The following is a 17230-nucleotide window of genomic DNA, read 5'->3' on the forward strand; positions in this document are numbered from 1 at the left end:
ATATTACTGATGTATATTTGGTGACAATCTGCACAAAAACTTCAAGCAATGTGGTCTACAGAAGCATTGACTATTTTGCTCTGTGTCAGTGAAACAGACCCACTGTATGCTAGCTGAAGACACAAAGAGAACACACTTTAAATAACGCTACCATGAGTAGGTGCAACATTTCTGAGTGTTCTGAAAGACAAACAATCAGAATACATGAATGCTCACAGCTTGCAAAATACACACTCTTGTCTTCTGTAAATTAACAGGCCAACATTTTGATGCTTAAGTTGCAATGTCTTTGTTACAATACTGAGTCTGCCTATCACTACAGATTTTCCATAGCAGCTACAGATTTAGACATCTGGCCATGGAGATACATATGAAAAACAAATCTAATGATTTTCTGTAACCATAACAGCACTTGTTAGTAACACAGTAAATTGAGCAGAAGGAGCTAAACTTGTGACAATGACTTGACTTGTTACCGAAAAACAGCTTGAACAATGGTAATAGCTCAGCTGTTGGCAGCAGTATGGGGTGAAGTGCTTGTGAGGAACACCTAACACCTACCAGCAGCGGTATAGTTGTTGGGCTTGTCCAGAGTCACTGAGCGAGCAGCAACCACTGTAATGTAACTGTCATTGCTGACGAGCCCTGCACACAGGATTTTGGAAAAGTTATCTCTCCTGAATGATAAACTCTTTATTCTCTTTTACTGGATGCAGGACAAAGTGTGAGCCACATACAAAAGGTTAGCAAAAGACTAAACTATTAGAAACACTGATAAAATTTACTTCTATGAAAATGACATCCAATGTTTGTTGCACACACATGCTCTTTCACCTCGATCTCAGACACGACAGAGAAAGATCGTGTACACACATGAAAGCTGGTACACATACATTAATACTCTGTGTGTGTGTGTGAAAGAGTGAGAGACAATTTATGAAAAATGGCATATGCAGACAATTCCACTGCATGTGGAAAAGTAGAAGCATGCTCAAAATGCTGAACTAATTCTGAGATTTACTGCAGTCCAATGGCATGGACAAAGCCAGTTCCTCCTGCATTGGTCCTAACTGCCACTCTCTCATGACTCTCTACCCCAACCACTGCCACTACCTCAGCATTCCTGCATTAGCCTTGCTGCAGAAGCGACTGAAACTCTTAATGATGTGCCAAACAAGCGTGTCTGGTGGGCTAATAATTCAAACTACAGTTGGCCTGGGAGAGATCAGCATGTGTAAGCATATATGCATTTCAATCAGTACTGGGAAACATTTGTTGTACAAGGGTCAAAGGTCATCATCTGAGGGATACTAACACGAAGTTTGAACATTGTTTCTTTGCTTTAACATATGTTAATTATGCACAAATGTTATCACAGAAGAGTACAAGGGGAGTCTTTTCAAACTTTTGCTGACTGTGGAAATGCATGCCAAAGCTTAAACAGATGACAGCATAGGCACAATGCAATTTGTTGCTTCAGACAGCTTCAGTGCACAGATTTATAATTTCAGCCAACTTGAAGATATGCATATCAAAGTACTACTAGTGCCCATGTCTCTGGAGAATTAAAGATTCTAGATTCAGCTCCATATCCAGCAAGAAAAAGTTGAGTGGAAGAAAATGCTGACACTTGTAAGAAGCATGCTTATAGAACTTAAGAACAATAACGAGACATGCACAACATACAAGGGACAGAAGAGCAAATAAATAATGTATAAATGATGGGAGGATAAACAACAGTACTGATGACAAATAGAAGATATATTATTGAGAAAATGAAAGGGGAACCAAGTAACTAGGACTGAGAGTATCATGATTTTGCAAAAGAAGATGAGTAAAGAAGTAGCGATAAGAAGAAAGCAGGATGGGGATGGGAGGTGGAGGAGGGTGTGACAAAGGACTAGAATTGTGTGGATTGTCATTAGAAGTAATATTTAAAGAAGAGGTGCATTTTCAATGCACATTTAAAGAGTTCGATAGCAGGTAGGTAGTGGATATGGAAAAGGAGAGAGTTCCATTGCTTTGCTGCACACAAACTAAAAATCCTGTGACCATGTTGTTCTTGCGACAACAAGAGTTAGGAGGAAATCGTCAGACAAAGAAGGTAGTTGTGTAGCTGGGATGTAAGGGAAGGGAAGTTCATAGAAATAGTCAGAGCAGGAGCCAGCAAAAAAATTAAAACATAGCACGGAGAGTTTGTACTGAATGCAAGAGCAAATGGGTAGCCAATGCAGAAAACAAAGAGATGAGTGACATGGTCCTGTTTCCTACATGCAGTCTGGTTATGACTAGAAGAGGTTCTGGATTACACACCAAGTGAACGATCAGCCATCAGTATGTAGTCATCCAGGGCATAGACTGCTCGCGTGTAATAAGAAGCGTTCCTCACATCTAGGTTATCTTCCATCAACGCTGCTTCACTGAAAATAATACAAGGCTGAGCAGAAATAGAACATGTTACTCTAGATCTCCTGCTGTTACTATGTATCATCAGCTGATTTTATCAAGCTTTGCTAAAGTAAGGCTGTCATATTTTATGCTGCCAAATCATATTCACAGCAAAGCCTGGTGCAAACTGGAGTCAAGAGAGACTTTCATGAGACAAAAGATCTGCTCTTCTATATGTTCCTGCAACAACACAATAAATACAATATTCTGTGTTCCTATAGTGACAAGTCCCTCATTCTGTATTAGGCTCCCATGAAAGGGATATCAATATCCATGTATCTTTCTATGCATCAGAAGTGATCAGAAATAAAAAGCCATGCCTACCTTGCTGGACAGATCACTGTGAGCCCCCCATTGGTAGCCATAAAATTAACTCTCAATCCATCTGCATGATGCAGATTCACTGTTTTTGTTTTTATACTGTTGGTTAAAAAGAAAATACAAAATAACATTTACATTATTTTACATTAAACCTTATTTTTTAAAAATAATGCATAAAAGTTATAGTGTAGCTCTCTAAATGCAATTTAATCTATTTATTCAGCAGAGGTAAATGCAACACAAATTTTTCATAGAAAAGTGAGAATGACAAAAAATCATTTCATATCTAACAGAAAAATATGCCCGGTCTGAACTCAGAATCATGGTTGCTACTCTGAAATCAGTATTCATATATCCAGCATCACAGTTTCATGCTGTCTTTGCTTTTAATTTCTTTTATCAATCAGTGTCATCAAAGTGGTCAAATGAATTAGAGATATGAGATATTTAATCAAAGCTAACAAGAATCTTTACTAAGCCATTCACAACCCAAAATGTTGAGTAACCATCGTATCCTAATGCATGTTGTTAGCACTGATTAAGCGATACAAGGCATTTCTTCCACTATCATGCATAGTTTTCATCGTCATTAACTTCAAGTTAGACAGCATGGGGATTTTCATGCCAAAAAAAAGCAGGTCATGGCACATTAAGTACAACGTACAGTAAAACCTCCTATTAAGATTCGCTAAAATCAACCATAATTAGGTCATGAGAGGGGTCATAGTAGGGAGATTAACCTTTCTGCTTTTATAAGCCATGATTTCAAGCATCTGTAAATTATTCATTTATTTAAGGGTTGAAATAAAACTTCTGGAAAAAGGTCGTTAATGAAGCACAACAGACTGATGTGCATTGGTAAAGAGACAACAATTAACTAAATGGTGGTAGGAGGAGAGTGGGGCGGATAAGATAGAGCAATCATTTGAACCAAAAACCAAACTGGCCTTGCTATTTCAACCTCCCTCCTGAGTCTAATCAACCCCACCATGACCATACTGTTCCCTGTAAGACCACGTCATTCCAACCCTGAAAGTCGAATCAAAGCTAAAGGGTTATTCGCACGTTGCAATGTACCACACTTTGCAGGGTTTGCATGCCTTGCACAAGGCCCTCCGAGCTTTGATCATGGCACGCAAGGGGCCTTGAAGGTTTGCAGAGTAGGCTCCCTTTAACCTCCAAATTATAACATAAAAATGCGCAAGAGGTCTGAGGAGAAATGTTTGATGTTATAACCACTGTGGGAGAATAATCTACCCATGTATACTTTACCCATACTCCTCTTACTAATGACATATAACTTTGCAAGCTATTTGTCAGTGGCCTTGCTGGTGAGAGGAGAACAGTGTTGCAAAGCAACATTCAAGCAAAATCTTGCATGCTCAAACCTTGAAAACATTGCAACGTGAGAAAAAACTTTAAGTGAACTCCCAAATAGTGACCTGTTTCATATTAATCAAACTTCTAAACAAACATTTAATAAGAACCTCTAAACTACAGAATAATGATGATAAAGGCTTTTATAATACTTAATTTAAGAGAAAACTGCATTTCTGTGCCGTTGTGAGAGCTTAACTGAAGATCTGAACATAAATTTAATACAAACCTCCAAACTAAAGAATAATGACAACACTTTTATTAAAAAAAAATTTAAGATAAAATTGCATCATGCACTTTTGTGTGATTTGTTCTCTGAATGTGTATTGTCAAGCAGCTTTGTTTAGTAAGATGGCTGAACGTTTTCGAACAATTCATGGCTCTGCTGCTAATGCTTGATGTTAACTGCTAGTCCTGTCATCAGAGATGGATTTGTCTTTTGGGCCTCGATTGATTAGACTTTTGGTGCTGGAACAACATGGTTATTACCCGCAGGCAGGTAGTAGATATGACTGGGACTATATGGTTTGGGTCAAAATGACAGGTAATTCAATGAAAAAAATGTACTTAATTTATTTTACCTGCAGAATATTGTAATATATGGTAAACAACTGGCCAGAAGCAGTCTATTTTATTTTATTTTTTTTAACAAAAAACTTTCTATCAAACAAAAAAAAGTAAGATCACAAACTATTAGTTGTAAGACAGGTTGGGTAGGTAGGCGCAGTAGATTCAAGATTATTTCACCCTCTAAGGGTTATTGAGATGACATTTATATAGTGAAATACATCTGTGAAAAATGTTTGTGTTGTAAGGTGTGTGTGTGGGGGGGTGTAACAGGGAAGGTCTTAATAAGGAGGTTTTACTGTACAACCTGTGCCAAAGTGCCAAACATTATGATCTGATCTTCAGTTATCTAAAGTACATCACATCTAGATATATTCTGCACCATTAGCTTTTTTAATTTATTTTTACCCGAGGGAAATCAAAGTTTGAAAATACTACCATGTGATAAAATGTTTCTGACATTTTGATCATGTAAATTTCAAGCAAGTACTGTATGACTTGGAAGTGACAGAGAAGATTATTATCTCTGGACAACCATAATAAAGTACATCCACACCATTACCAGTTTAGAACCCACGACGATATTGGTTTGGACAAGCTGACATAAAAGGCATGACAAGTATAGACATTTAACCTTCTTGAATTATGTATAGAGGTCCCCATATAAGTTTTCTTCAACTTACCAGAATTGGATAACAAGCAGAAACTACAACCAGTTGTTCATAAAAATAGGTGTACAAAAAATGTACACAAACAGAGACTGGACAGACAGCAAAATAAATACTCAGATTAAGAGGTAGAAAAACAGACTGTGGACATTCAGACCATAGCAATGAGGTCTAAACAAGTCTCAAAACAAGAACCACAACTTGCTTCAAGACAAAAATGTCCTGCAGGGCCTTTTTGATAGTTTTTGCTGTCAGGAAAAAGAAAATAAAAGAACAAAGAAAGAAACATTACTGTCTCGGCTGTCAGGATTCACGCTATTAATATAGTTTGAATTTCAAATGAAACTGTAAATGACCTTTGTAATATAGTTTTCTACGTGATCTTTGTCTTCATGTATATTTGTCCTGTTCCACATTTCTGTAAGGCTTTTTATTAGCTAGTGGATATTAAATTACATATTAGCTATATTATTAAATGGAAATATGTGTGTGTGCGTGCCATTCAAAACACACAAGGCAAAAATGCCAGTAGACAACACACAGATGGAGATGCTCAAGCAGAAACCACATGAAATCAGCTCTGCAATGACAACTTTACAGACTGGAAACACAGCCACAGGGTATGAGAGTTCAAACAGTAAAACTGCCTGAATAAGACCTATAAGCGGGCCTAAGGTTCATCCTCACAGACTCGTGCACAATCCTAAAGGAAGACGTTCTTAGGGCTGACTGTAGGCACAGCTGTGGGATTCACTGAAGCAACAGAGACTTAGGAGAACAGTATGGGTTACAGGTAAAACTTTGGCTCATATGGAAGACTGGTAAGGGTAAAACTAACTGAGCAGAAGGGTAGAACTAGGCAAAGACTTCTTATTGTGCACCAGCTGATGTGTTACGCAGCAACAGTTTTATTAAAAAAAGGGACACATCTGTGACACAATATAAACCCTTTTCTACTAAAGAAGCACTGTCCAGTACTGGTTCTTGCAAAACCAAGTAAATATTCATGACAGAATGCTACTATATGCAAACATGGATTAACACTGGTCACTGCACAGAGTTTAAGCTGTAATGATGGAGGCTGCCTGATGGAAAGAAAAAAATTATTCAGACAAAATGCTTGATGGCTCTTTTTCATAGCCCCGTCTTCAACAACAAATGAAAATTAGTGCATACTTTCACATTTGGATGACACAGACAACCCAGCAAGCCTAGATGTTAACTTCATTTCAGCCATGTCACAACCAAAATTTCAACCTAAACAATTGGTTTGTTAATGTTATTATGTGAAACACTGGCCTACTTCACAGAAAAGGCAGGAATTGGTTAAATAGACAAAAAGTCACTGAAACTGTTAGATAAAAAAAAATTCCAGCATGAGTGATCTCCAACAGAAAGAATCTTCTGTGCAACTTCCAGTTCATATGCTTCCAAACATTTCCATCAAGCACACCCCTCATTACACTCCTCACCATCAAGCATAGATATCCTTAAAAAAAGTATCAAATCTCTTGTTTTTTTTTGGTCTCATATTATGGACAGGTGACAGCTAAATAAAAACAACATATGATATCTCCCTTATGATGGCAACTTCTCCAAACTGACCCCAATCATGGCAATTCCAAAGAATGATCACAGCAATGTATACAGCAGCTGCTGCAATTGGAATATGGTTGTTGATAATTAAAAATTTATTTTTGAACTAAAAAGCAATCTTACTGCTGCACCCGAAAGTTCTGTCAATGTTCTCAAGAGATACATTCCATGTTCTGTTAAGGAAAAATAGGGTCAAAAAGAAGCAACCTTCTATTCTCAGCTCACACTTAAGATAAAATCTTAGTTTATTGATGAAAATGATGTTATAACCTCATTTGATAAGGATGAAAAAAGATCATTTTTCACCTAAAGCAAAATGATTACCTTAAAATTTATATAATAAATTGTAAAGTTATGTGTTGGGATACTGAATCCCCTGACAAAGCAACACAACTGGATATTAGGCAAATAGATATAGTGGATATGGAGCAAACCAGGCATTCGAGTAGAGGTCTGTATTTAAATTATCATTTTAAAATGGTTTTAATGAAACATTTATTCACTATTAAGTCGTGAAATGCAAACAAGACAAGATAACCCATTTAGCAAGACATCCACACCATTCTTATGAAAGGTTAAAAGGCATTAAAGAAGATTTCTAAATTTTAAAAAAACCCAATAAAACCCAACATGCATCTCACTCACCCAGAACAGCAGCTTTTTGAAGCTACAGACAAGCCTAAGCTGAGGGAGCAGTCTCCAAGCTAGACTACTAACAGTGTGTCAAGCCCTACACCTGACCTTTTGCATTGGGCTTTCTCAAACAAATGATAGAGTTGGTTTTATTGATGGCATTAGCCTTCTTTGCCTAATGTGTGCTAATGAAGGACCAAGATAACAGCGAAAACAAAGCAATGGATTAAGGAAGTAGGTGGAGGGAGACTAATGGTTGGAGAAAGTGTTTTGGCAAGGGAACCATAGCCAGGTGTAGTTCACCTATCCATCACAATAAACCTTTCTGCAGGTGTGAATGAGAGCAGCGTTTGATACATTTACCTGTTAAAGAATTACTGCTGAATGAAACAGATGTTTAAAGCCATTTTTTTTATGAAACTCTTTAAAGGATAGAATTTATTCACAGCTTTGGACTCAAGAAAACCAGGTTTTACACTCTCTCTTTCACTTCTGCAAAATGTGACCCACCAGCAGGTGTGACAGCAAACAGCATGTCAAAACCACTCAGCCAGCAAGCCTGTTATTAGAGCAAATTAAAACCTTACTCTGCAATGTCACGAATTTTGCTTTCTGCTGACGTCAAGCTGAAATTGAAAAAGCTATGTCAAGACAACAAACAACTTGCCTTGGCAAAAACTGCTCTGCCCTTCTTAATGCCACAAAAATGAGTAAAAGCCAGCAGTAAATAGTATTGTATTTTTAAATGAGATTTAATGTTATGTTTTAATAATGATAGCACCAGGCAGGAAATTGGTGAAGCTGATAGTGTAATAAAAACACACACAAAATACACAATTTATTAAATATAAAATACAAAAATAAAAAAAGAACAAAAACGTTCCTACAATAAAATTTTTTATCCTTGGTAAGTTCAAATACCAAGCAGATCAGATATATCTCTGAATGAATAATTTTAATATCTCAAAATAATGACTAATAGAATAGTAGTAAGAGATTCTTATATCTCATGATGATGACTAATAGAATGGTCAAATTTTTAAACTTTGCACATTATACACTAATCTATGTTTGAAAATTACATGCAAACAAAAATAAACTTAAAATATTCTTAACAAACCTTAATGGCAAATATGTGGTTTTGTTTTTACTCAGGTTTCTGAAATGCCCCACTAAAAACTCATTTAGGGTCATATGCATAGGAAAACCAAAAACTGTTGTCCTAGACTACATATGAACTATGTTCAATTCTGCTGTGACTAAGGCACCACTCAGTCAACAAATTAAAACAAATAAAATTAGACAGCATCAACTTTTACATTTGACATATGGAATATAAAACTGTCTTGGGGAGAGACTCACTTTTCTTGCACGAGGGCAAAATAAAGTTCAAAGCCCACTGCGATGCCCACATCCCATGCTAGATGCTGTAACATCTGGATATCGTCAGCGCTCACTGTTACAGAAAGTCGTCACATGTATCGCAGCCATAGATTCTCAGGATTGCTCAGTGTTCTGGCATGAATTCTTAAGATTTTCAAGTTAAAAACACCTCCTCCCAACATCCCCTTCAAAAGAGACTGAAACTATGTGAATGCATAATCTATATTGTGGTTACCATTAACTCCCATAACTATTAGTGAAGCATATATTGTCTGTTATTTTAAGAAGCATGACTCTTGGTGTACTCAGATCACATTAAATGCATAGCACACTTTCCTAAATAACCAAAAGAAGTAGAAAATAGCAAACTAAAAATTTAAACTGATGGAACTAAAGGCATGTAAGTGAAATACCCACAACAAATTTTGGGGGTATTAACATACTTTATTTTGACTTGGAATTACATGAGTATTATTATCAGATTTTATTTTTGTCTGATGGTGCATGTCTATTTCACTTCTGCCAAAACTTTCTTCTGAGGCAGGAAGGGAAGCAGTTAGGCAGACAAAGGCAACAATTATTCAGTTCAGCCTTCACAATTTTTTTTAATCCTAATTCCATTGGTTTGTAAGAATTATCCTCAATTTTAAATATTTAAAATATAGTCTGAGTAGGTATTGATCATTTGTGTGGTTTTACAATTGTTGTGCCTAGGATAATTGTGGATTTTTATAGGAGATAAATATTATCCTTGTGTGGCATTTCATTTATGGTAGGTTTGCAGAATAATGTTGATTCATAAAATTAAAGAAATAAAATGTATGTTGTTTTTGTTACACGTACAGGGGTGGGTGGTGGTGGTTTGATTCCGATGTGTTGTGCATCTCATTTTGAAGACATTTGATGTTTTAATACTAGAAGGTAACCATGTGTGGAGTGACTTGCAATTCAAATTTTAAAGATGGCTATGTCCTGGGTGTGAAACAAAAATATTGAGTTGTCAAATCTACATTTAGTTTTTGTTGGAAAGGTGTAATGGATAAGTTAACTATGTTATTAGGATTTCATTAAATAATCTCATCTTCAATACAAACTACTCTCAACAAAGGCCCTTTACACAGAGACCAATAATGACTAACATAATGCAAACTCACAGTCAGCTGTTGTAATGCTGCCACTGTGCAGAATCTCAATTAGACTGCCCAGAGTGTTGTTGAGTGCAAAGTCTATAGTCTTCTCCCCCAGGTAGTCCCTGGGGAAAAAACCCAAAATATCACAATTATTAGGTAATGGAGTCAGCATACAAAGCCTAAAGTGGAGGCAAAGATCATGTCGTTAAGTGATGATGTTTGCCCACCCAACCACATGACAGATAAAGATGACTGAATCAAGAATTATCAATTTAACGATTTATTACCACACCATTAATATTATAATAATATAACATGCTCTTGTTTAAGGTCATTGATCAGAATGTTGTTGGTTCTTTGTTACCAACCCATCTTCTTGCATCTTTTCCTAAAAAAAACAAAAAACAAAAAACATTCCACCAAAAACTTTTGCTAAAATAACAGACAGCATAATTGTGAAGCTGAAAAATGCTTCTGCATTATTTCAAATTATAAAATGGAACAAATCATTCTCTACCTACATGTGAAATCAACAACGCATAAAAAAGGAAACCACACTTACCATCTGTCAATAAAATTAGAATACAACCCGAAAAAGCTATGACAAAGTGCAAAATGAAGTCTCTTAAGGCCATTCTTAGCCATACAAATATGAAGAAATGTTTGAATCTGTCAGGTTAAGGTGGACTTTAACTAAATGCACTATAATGAGAAAAGCAGTACCAAATAAAAACATCCACAAGGCTTCCTCATTCTTGCTATTAAGTTACCTACTCTTTTCTCACTGTTCTTACCATGGAGCAATTAAAAATGCAGATTTTGAAGAATGATTTGTGTAGTTTTTGAAATCTGGAACAAAGAAAGGCAGCATGAGGAGAATGTTGTGACCAAAAGTTGCATGATATCAGCCAGCATGCTGATTGAAGAAATACAGATTAGCAAAAGTTACTTAATTTTCTTTGTCAACACCAAGAAGCTAAATGTTTCCAGATTGCAAAAGAGGTGGTGAGGGTAACGGTTCCTCAAGGAAAGAGAGGTGAACACGTGTTCTATGTGTTATGCGATCCTAAAATGACGGAATTTGAGATGGGGCATGACCTGCGAGGGGTGACGATGACCTGTATGTTGGACAAGCCCGGCCACTGCCATGCTTGGATTCACTGGGAAGTGAAAAGGGATATTATTGCATACACTTTTCCATGCTGTTTACCCCTTGTGACTGGTACTTGTCACTTTGACCTTTGCACTGACTTAAAGGATTATTTTGTACAGTACGTCAATCTTGAAGTGAAACACCGCCAATCTCTGAAGTAAGCCTGAATAAAAGTTAAGTGTAAGATGTCATAAAACAACTGTTACATAACAGTGGATAGTCATAAATAAATAATTTATGATCGCATATAGCTATTGTACTACTTTTTGTGTAATATTTAATATTTGTAACCGGCCGATATTAACTGAAGCTATCCTTTGCCCTCACAATGGCAATGGTGTCAGCTGGTTTGTGCAGGGTGTGTCCTTATCCAGCCTAACACCACTAGTAGACTTGAGACTCCTTTATAAAACCTCATAACACTAACACTACAAAAGACTTGAGCAGTCCTTTATCAAAACTCATGAGGATAATGCTACTAAAGAGAATTGCGACTATCATTCCTCTGTAGCAAAGATAATGTTTGAGAACTCAAGTTACAATATATGCAAAATAGTGGAAGAGAAATCAAATGAAAAAAAGCTAAATACTGAAATACACTGATCTCCATATGTTTATACAATCTTACAATTTATTTGGCAACCTGCACATGCCCTCTAGCTCTCTTTTTTTCTCTCATATGCAAGTGTTTGCACACATTCACATACATATTCACCCTTGCACACTCATACACTCATGTCCCCTACATCTCAGCCAGACAACGCTGCTCTTTGTCAGATGACTGTACACGAACAATCCCCGTCACCAGAAGAACCACATACAATTACAGGATTTTTAGTTACTATGCTGCCAAACAGTGTAACTCTCTCCCATTCAATATCTGCCACCTACCCACCAACAAATCCTTGAAAAACGCACTAAAATATGTCTGTTTTATAAAAAATTATTCATAATATCAATTCACATCCATTTTCTAGCCCTTTTTTTCACTTTTTATATTGTTTATTGACTAGCACGACTATTTGTCTTCCTCTACAGATTTCCGCAACGCTCAATCCTTACTGTTTGTTCCCTTATTCCTCTTTGTAACTTCTATGTTTGTCTTTTTTTACTTGTCTGCACAGTTATTTCTCCTTCTGCCCTTTGTCTGCTTTCCATGTCGAGCTCTTGTCTCAAGTGCTAAGAGTTCCTCTGCAAGTGTGATCATATGGTATATAAATCCCATTCTATTATTACACAAATACTCACACATTAACATACGCTTCTGCACAAACACACATAGGCATTACTTCCTGCATTCTTGGCTGATTTCACAAGCTGAAAATTTGTAATAAAGACTTGAGACTTCTGCCTAGGGCACATACCAGGCAATGTCTTGCTGAACTCTGGGTACTGCCGATGAGACAAAGGAACACTAAGTCCCAACCTGGTGACAAAAACACAAACCCATTTATCTCTAATCCACATGCAGACATCCCTCTTTTAAAACATGTTCAACAGTGACATCTAAAAGCTTAATCCTTACTATATGGGTTTGGGGATGGTGGTGGTGGTGGTTTAGAAAGCTCAGCTACTTTGTTTTGGGTTGTGTTGAAAAAACTCCCTAATCAAATGCAAATGTATTGCAGAAGTAAAATTGCATATCAAACTATATGAAAATGAATAAACATGATACTAAAAAATACTAAAATGAAACATTTTTGACAAAATTAAGAATAATTTTCAATGCAGTATGCTAAATGATAAACATAAACATCATAAAGAAGGAAAAAATGTGTTATACCTTTACTCAATACATTTTTAAAATAAAAAAGGCTAAAGCTCATACAGACAACCAAAATGTTCCTAAAATTTCTACACAGTTACTATAGATATTGCTTTCCAAAGAAGCAAACTCTATTGAATGTATCTGTCACTCTGATTTGGGTTGTAACAATGTCCTTACAATGCAAAGTGATAATAAATATAGTCTTGCTGATAGCCAACTAAAGGAAAATCAAATAAAAAAAAATCAAAACAGACTTTATTGTCTGTCCAGGAGACCCAGGACAGAAATTTGTCTTCGCTCACAAGGGCAGGCATATATACTCATACAGACATTTAACACAGTTAGGAGTAAAAGTTAGGAGTAAAAAAGTGTAAATTGCACCAGTCCATCAAAGCAGTTTATGTTTATCCTAACAACAAACCTTGGGTGACCAAGGGCCTAAAAGCAGTGAAAAGTGGCTAATCTTTCAAGGTATGAAAAAGAAATGGAACAATGAAAGTGAAATATATAGGACTGAATTTTTATGAAAGTTTGGTATATTTGGTATAATTGCCCATGTAAATTATCAATGTAGAAGCTTGAAGGGAAATGTCTATTGCCACAAACTATAAAATTTTTAATATCTTCAACATTTAAATTTCGTCTTTTTTTAGTTAACATTCAAAATTTACCTTCTACACACAGTGGTGTAGAAGAACTGCATTACAGAGTAATATATGTCATAGTATGATCCCACTGAACAGAGAGCTTTGAGGTTTGGGGGAGGGGGTGTGGAACTGGTGTTTTAGGCGGAGCCAGCAGCTAGGGTTATATCATGGCAAGGCAGCTGTCTGTAAATAGACGCCACATGCAGAGAAAGAAGAGCATGTCCCAGATAAAAGCTGAACCCAGCACAGCCAGCCTTCACTGTATTGTTGACAGGCGCTAACCAGTGTATAACTGGGCCAATCTGTGAGCTTTAGGTAGGAGCCATTGTTCAGAGGGAAGTGCAAAGTGGGGCACCCATATCTGAATTTGTTTGTGTTTTTTTTGTTTTTTTTGTCTAGATTGTATCATTTGCTCATACTTTTTAAACCTGTAACTAGAACTTCTTATATATAGAGTAAATGAGCACATTCCCCATGTTTAAACTGCCCACTAAGATTAATAAATTTGGTCACAGTCACTGTCATTGTCAAACCTGCTAAGCAGGTATTTTAAGTCACAAGATATGTGACAGTTGTTGGTTTTCAAGATCTGCAAGTTATTTTACACAAATGAGATCATTTGGCAACAGAAGAGAATTAAGACATTTTTACTTCAAAAGTGACCTCTGAACAATTCATGAATCTTTATAGTTTTTTGATTTCCACAAAAATTTATGATACTGTAGATCTATAGACAACATGCTGTAGCTGACTTACCTGAAGGTGGTGTTGGTAATGCTGGTGAAAGCATAGTTGGCACTTGCATGAGAAACATATTGCTGTTGAAGAAACGAGTTCAGTTGAGTACTGTTTATTATTTCTTAATGAAATGTTAGTCTCACTGGTGGTGCATACTCTCACACACATACACACTCACTCTCTCTGACCCTACCCTGACTTACACTTGCATCAAGGGTATACTTTCTTCTACAGCATAACACACACAATGAATGCCTATTTATTCAAGAACATGTTATTATATTAAGGTACCTTGTCAGGTGACAGAAAAAGTGTTTCATTCATGGTGATTATTCCTCTGTCTCCCTCTATCATTTGATTCCGTAGCTGTGTGAAAAAGTGACATACAAGAAACAGTATGGGAAACAATTCAGGATAATTATAAATTAACCTTTATTTTCCAACAGTACAATTTGGGGCAAAATGTCTACTTCAAACATGCCAATATCATGCTTATTTCACTTTCTGCATAAAGTTCTTAGGCCAGACAATAATTCAAAACTATCAGCCATGAACCTTCATTTACTGGATAAGTGTCTCTCATTTGTTGCCTCTTTGCCCTATCACAGCAGTCACCAATCCTAAAAATTCCTAAGAAGGGCTTTCACTTCCGTTTCCAATTTTGAAATGGCAGATCACAACCTTGTTAGGTAAAGGGACAGAACAATTGATATAAATGCTAATAAGTCTCAACATCTCATTCTATTGGTGTGACATCCAACAATGCAATAGTTTGCCCCCTTCAAATTTCTTTTTGGAATTCATTTTTATCTGCTAACAGATGGTGGGTGTGCGTAGATCTTGCCAACCAACAGACAGGAAAACATGAGTCTTTCTAAAGTAAAGCTGAGATGTACAACTGGCCTTGACCCCGAGTCACTTATCCAGTGATGAAGGTCCGTGCTATCAGCAGACCCATTTACCCTTAAGATGACAAACCTGTAATCCTAGGAAAAAAGCTGTGATCTTTATTCAGTGCGTTTAATCCGTCACATACCAAACTAAAAGAATGATAAATTTGATTTGACCAACACCATAATAGATTTTATTATCGATGATGTTTTTTTCTGCAACTTTTGTACATCTATCCTGGCAATTCTAGAATCTGGAAAGGCAGATTTAAACACCTTTGTGTGAGAATCAGCAGTTGTTAATACATTCTTTATTTTGTTATCATGACTTTCGTACGTATGCATTACTTTTGGGAAGAGATGGGAGGTGATACTGCCGATACTAGGGAGAATATCATTCAAAATATGAGCTGCTGCTATCAGTTCTAGCGATAAAGTTGTCCAGAATATACTGAATGATGAGCTGGTGTCAGTCCTAGGGTATGACTGTTAAGAGCATGTTATTGTTTGAAACTGACACAAAGTTATTATGTTTCTATACGTTAAATGTTTGGTAATACTTTCATCCCATCAAATGGTGTATTAAGAAAAGCCAGAAAGGAAAAAAAACCAAAGAATAAATAAAAAATAAATAACAACTGCTGCTGGTAGTGGGGAAAAAAATCCAATATTTTTGGCCTCTTATTTCCGAGGACATACTGTATGGATTACAGTCTACTTTCAAGAGTAAACAGGTCTGTATCAGACAAACATATGCCATGTGCTGACTCAGTCACACCCCCAATCCCATTAAGTCCCACGAGGCCTATGAACAGTTTCTTGGCACCATCAAGCATATAAACTCTTTTCAGTCATAAGAAAGAAAGTAGAATGAACAGTTGCAATGCAGTCTTTTGAGACTCTCATTTACCTCCAGCAGTCCTGGACGATCTCCCTCAACTTCTAGTTCTAGCAGATCAATATTTGGGGGATCCTTCATGTAGCGACCCTGCTTGTAAAATGAAGCATACACACACACACTGAAAAAAACATAGTGCTTTGGAATGAAAAAAATTATGTGTTTGTTACAGAATCTTCTATACCTCTATGTGTCTGCAAAGCTATGCTATTCTAAATATAAACAAGTTAAACTTAATGTCATTAGCAATGGCAATTTCTTGAAGCCATTATTATTTATAACCCAGCAAACACACAAGATTTGGCCAAGTTTGGACTAAGCTTTTAACATTGGCCCAAGCTTGGCCCAAGCTTGGCCACATCTTGCGTGTTTTCTGGGAAATTCCTTCAGCACTTCAGCCCCCTGTCCATTTGTTGTCGTTTAATAAACTTAATTAATGTAGAGGTACAAATACTTACTGATCGTTTCAAATTGGGGTGAAAAACAGCATATCCATTAGGATTGATGGCAAATGAATACCCATTAGGTCCAATCTACAAGAAAAAAAAACCACACACATTAAGACTGCAAACACCATTATCCAATTAGTGACAATGAAACTGTAGTTCTGGACTACCATAATTCTCAGATACCAGTATCTAATTAGTGACATGGAGTACTTCTATACTACCATTACTCTCTACTCAATGCTTCCTCGCCCTAACATTTTTGGCTTACAAGGCTGTGCCTTGGAAACAGAATGCAAAAAGAGAAGGACACAGAGAGGATGGGGAAAGGAAAATGTGCTGTAGGCTATATTTAATAATTTTTATATCTACTTATCACATATTTAACAACCCTTGTAACTGTAGGTATGATATTGGCCTTTTGATTGCCATTAAGCTACAAATCCAATTTCACTGACAGAGACATGGCCACAAATGAAAAAGTTAACAAATGAGATTAACCCAGACTAAAACTGTACATTGCATGCATGGTTCCAGGCCCTGTGCTCAAGCCAGGTACTGTGTCAG

The 17230-nt window shown here is 36.5% G+C and overlaps 1 protein-coding gene across 6 annotated transcripts in view; it reads right to left on the reverse strand.

Annotated features, from left to right (window-relative positions):
- The window catches only part of LOC112571742 (voltage-dependent calcium channel subunit alpha-2/delta-2-like), a 62604-nt gene that overhangs the window by 20547 nt on the left and 24827 nt on the right, over positions 1 to 17230 (reverse strand). For 5 of the 6 annotated variants that reach the window (XM_025250996.1, XM_025250997.1, XM_025251001.1 and 2 more), the window contains 12 exons: positions 16676 to 16750; positions 16230 to 16310; positions 14721 to 14795; positions 14448 to 14509; positions 12641 to 12702; positions 10918 to 10972; positions 10148 to 10245; positions 8973 to 9066; positions 8198 to 8236; positions 2773 to 2868; positions 2314 to 2420; positions 562 to 645 (listed from right to left, as the gene is read on the reverse strand). In XM_025250996.1, coding sequence (XP_025106781.1) covers positions 562 to 645; positions 2314 to 2420; positions 2773 to 2868; positions 8198 to 8236; positions 8973 to 9066; positions 10148 to 10245; positions 10918 to 10972; positions 12641 to 12702; positions 14448 to 14509; positions 14721 to 14795; positions 16230 to 16310; positions 16676 to 16750 — 928 coding nt within the window. The remainder of the gene's footprint in view (positions 1 to 561; positions 646 to 2313; positions 2421 to 2772; positions 2869 to 8197; positions 8237 to 8972; positions 9067 to 10147; positions 10246 to 10917; positions 10973 to 12640; positions 12703 to 14447; positions 14510 to 14720; positions 14796 to 16229; positions 16311 to 16675; positions 16751 to 17230) is intronic. The other variant, XM_025251000.1, reaches the window with a different exon arrangement.

This window comes from Pomacea canaliculata, linkage group LG9, assembly GCF_003073045.1.
Source record: "Pomacea canaliculata isolate SZHN2017 linkage group LG9, ASM307304v1, whole genome shotgun sequence".
Taxonomy (NCBI): domain Eukaryota; kingdom Metazoa; phylum Mollusca; class Gastropoda; order Architaenioglossa; family Ampullariidae; genus Pomacea; species Pomacea canaliculata.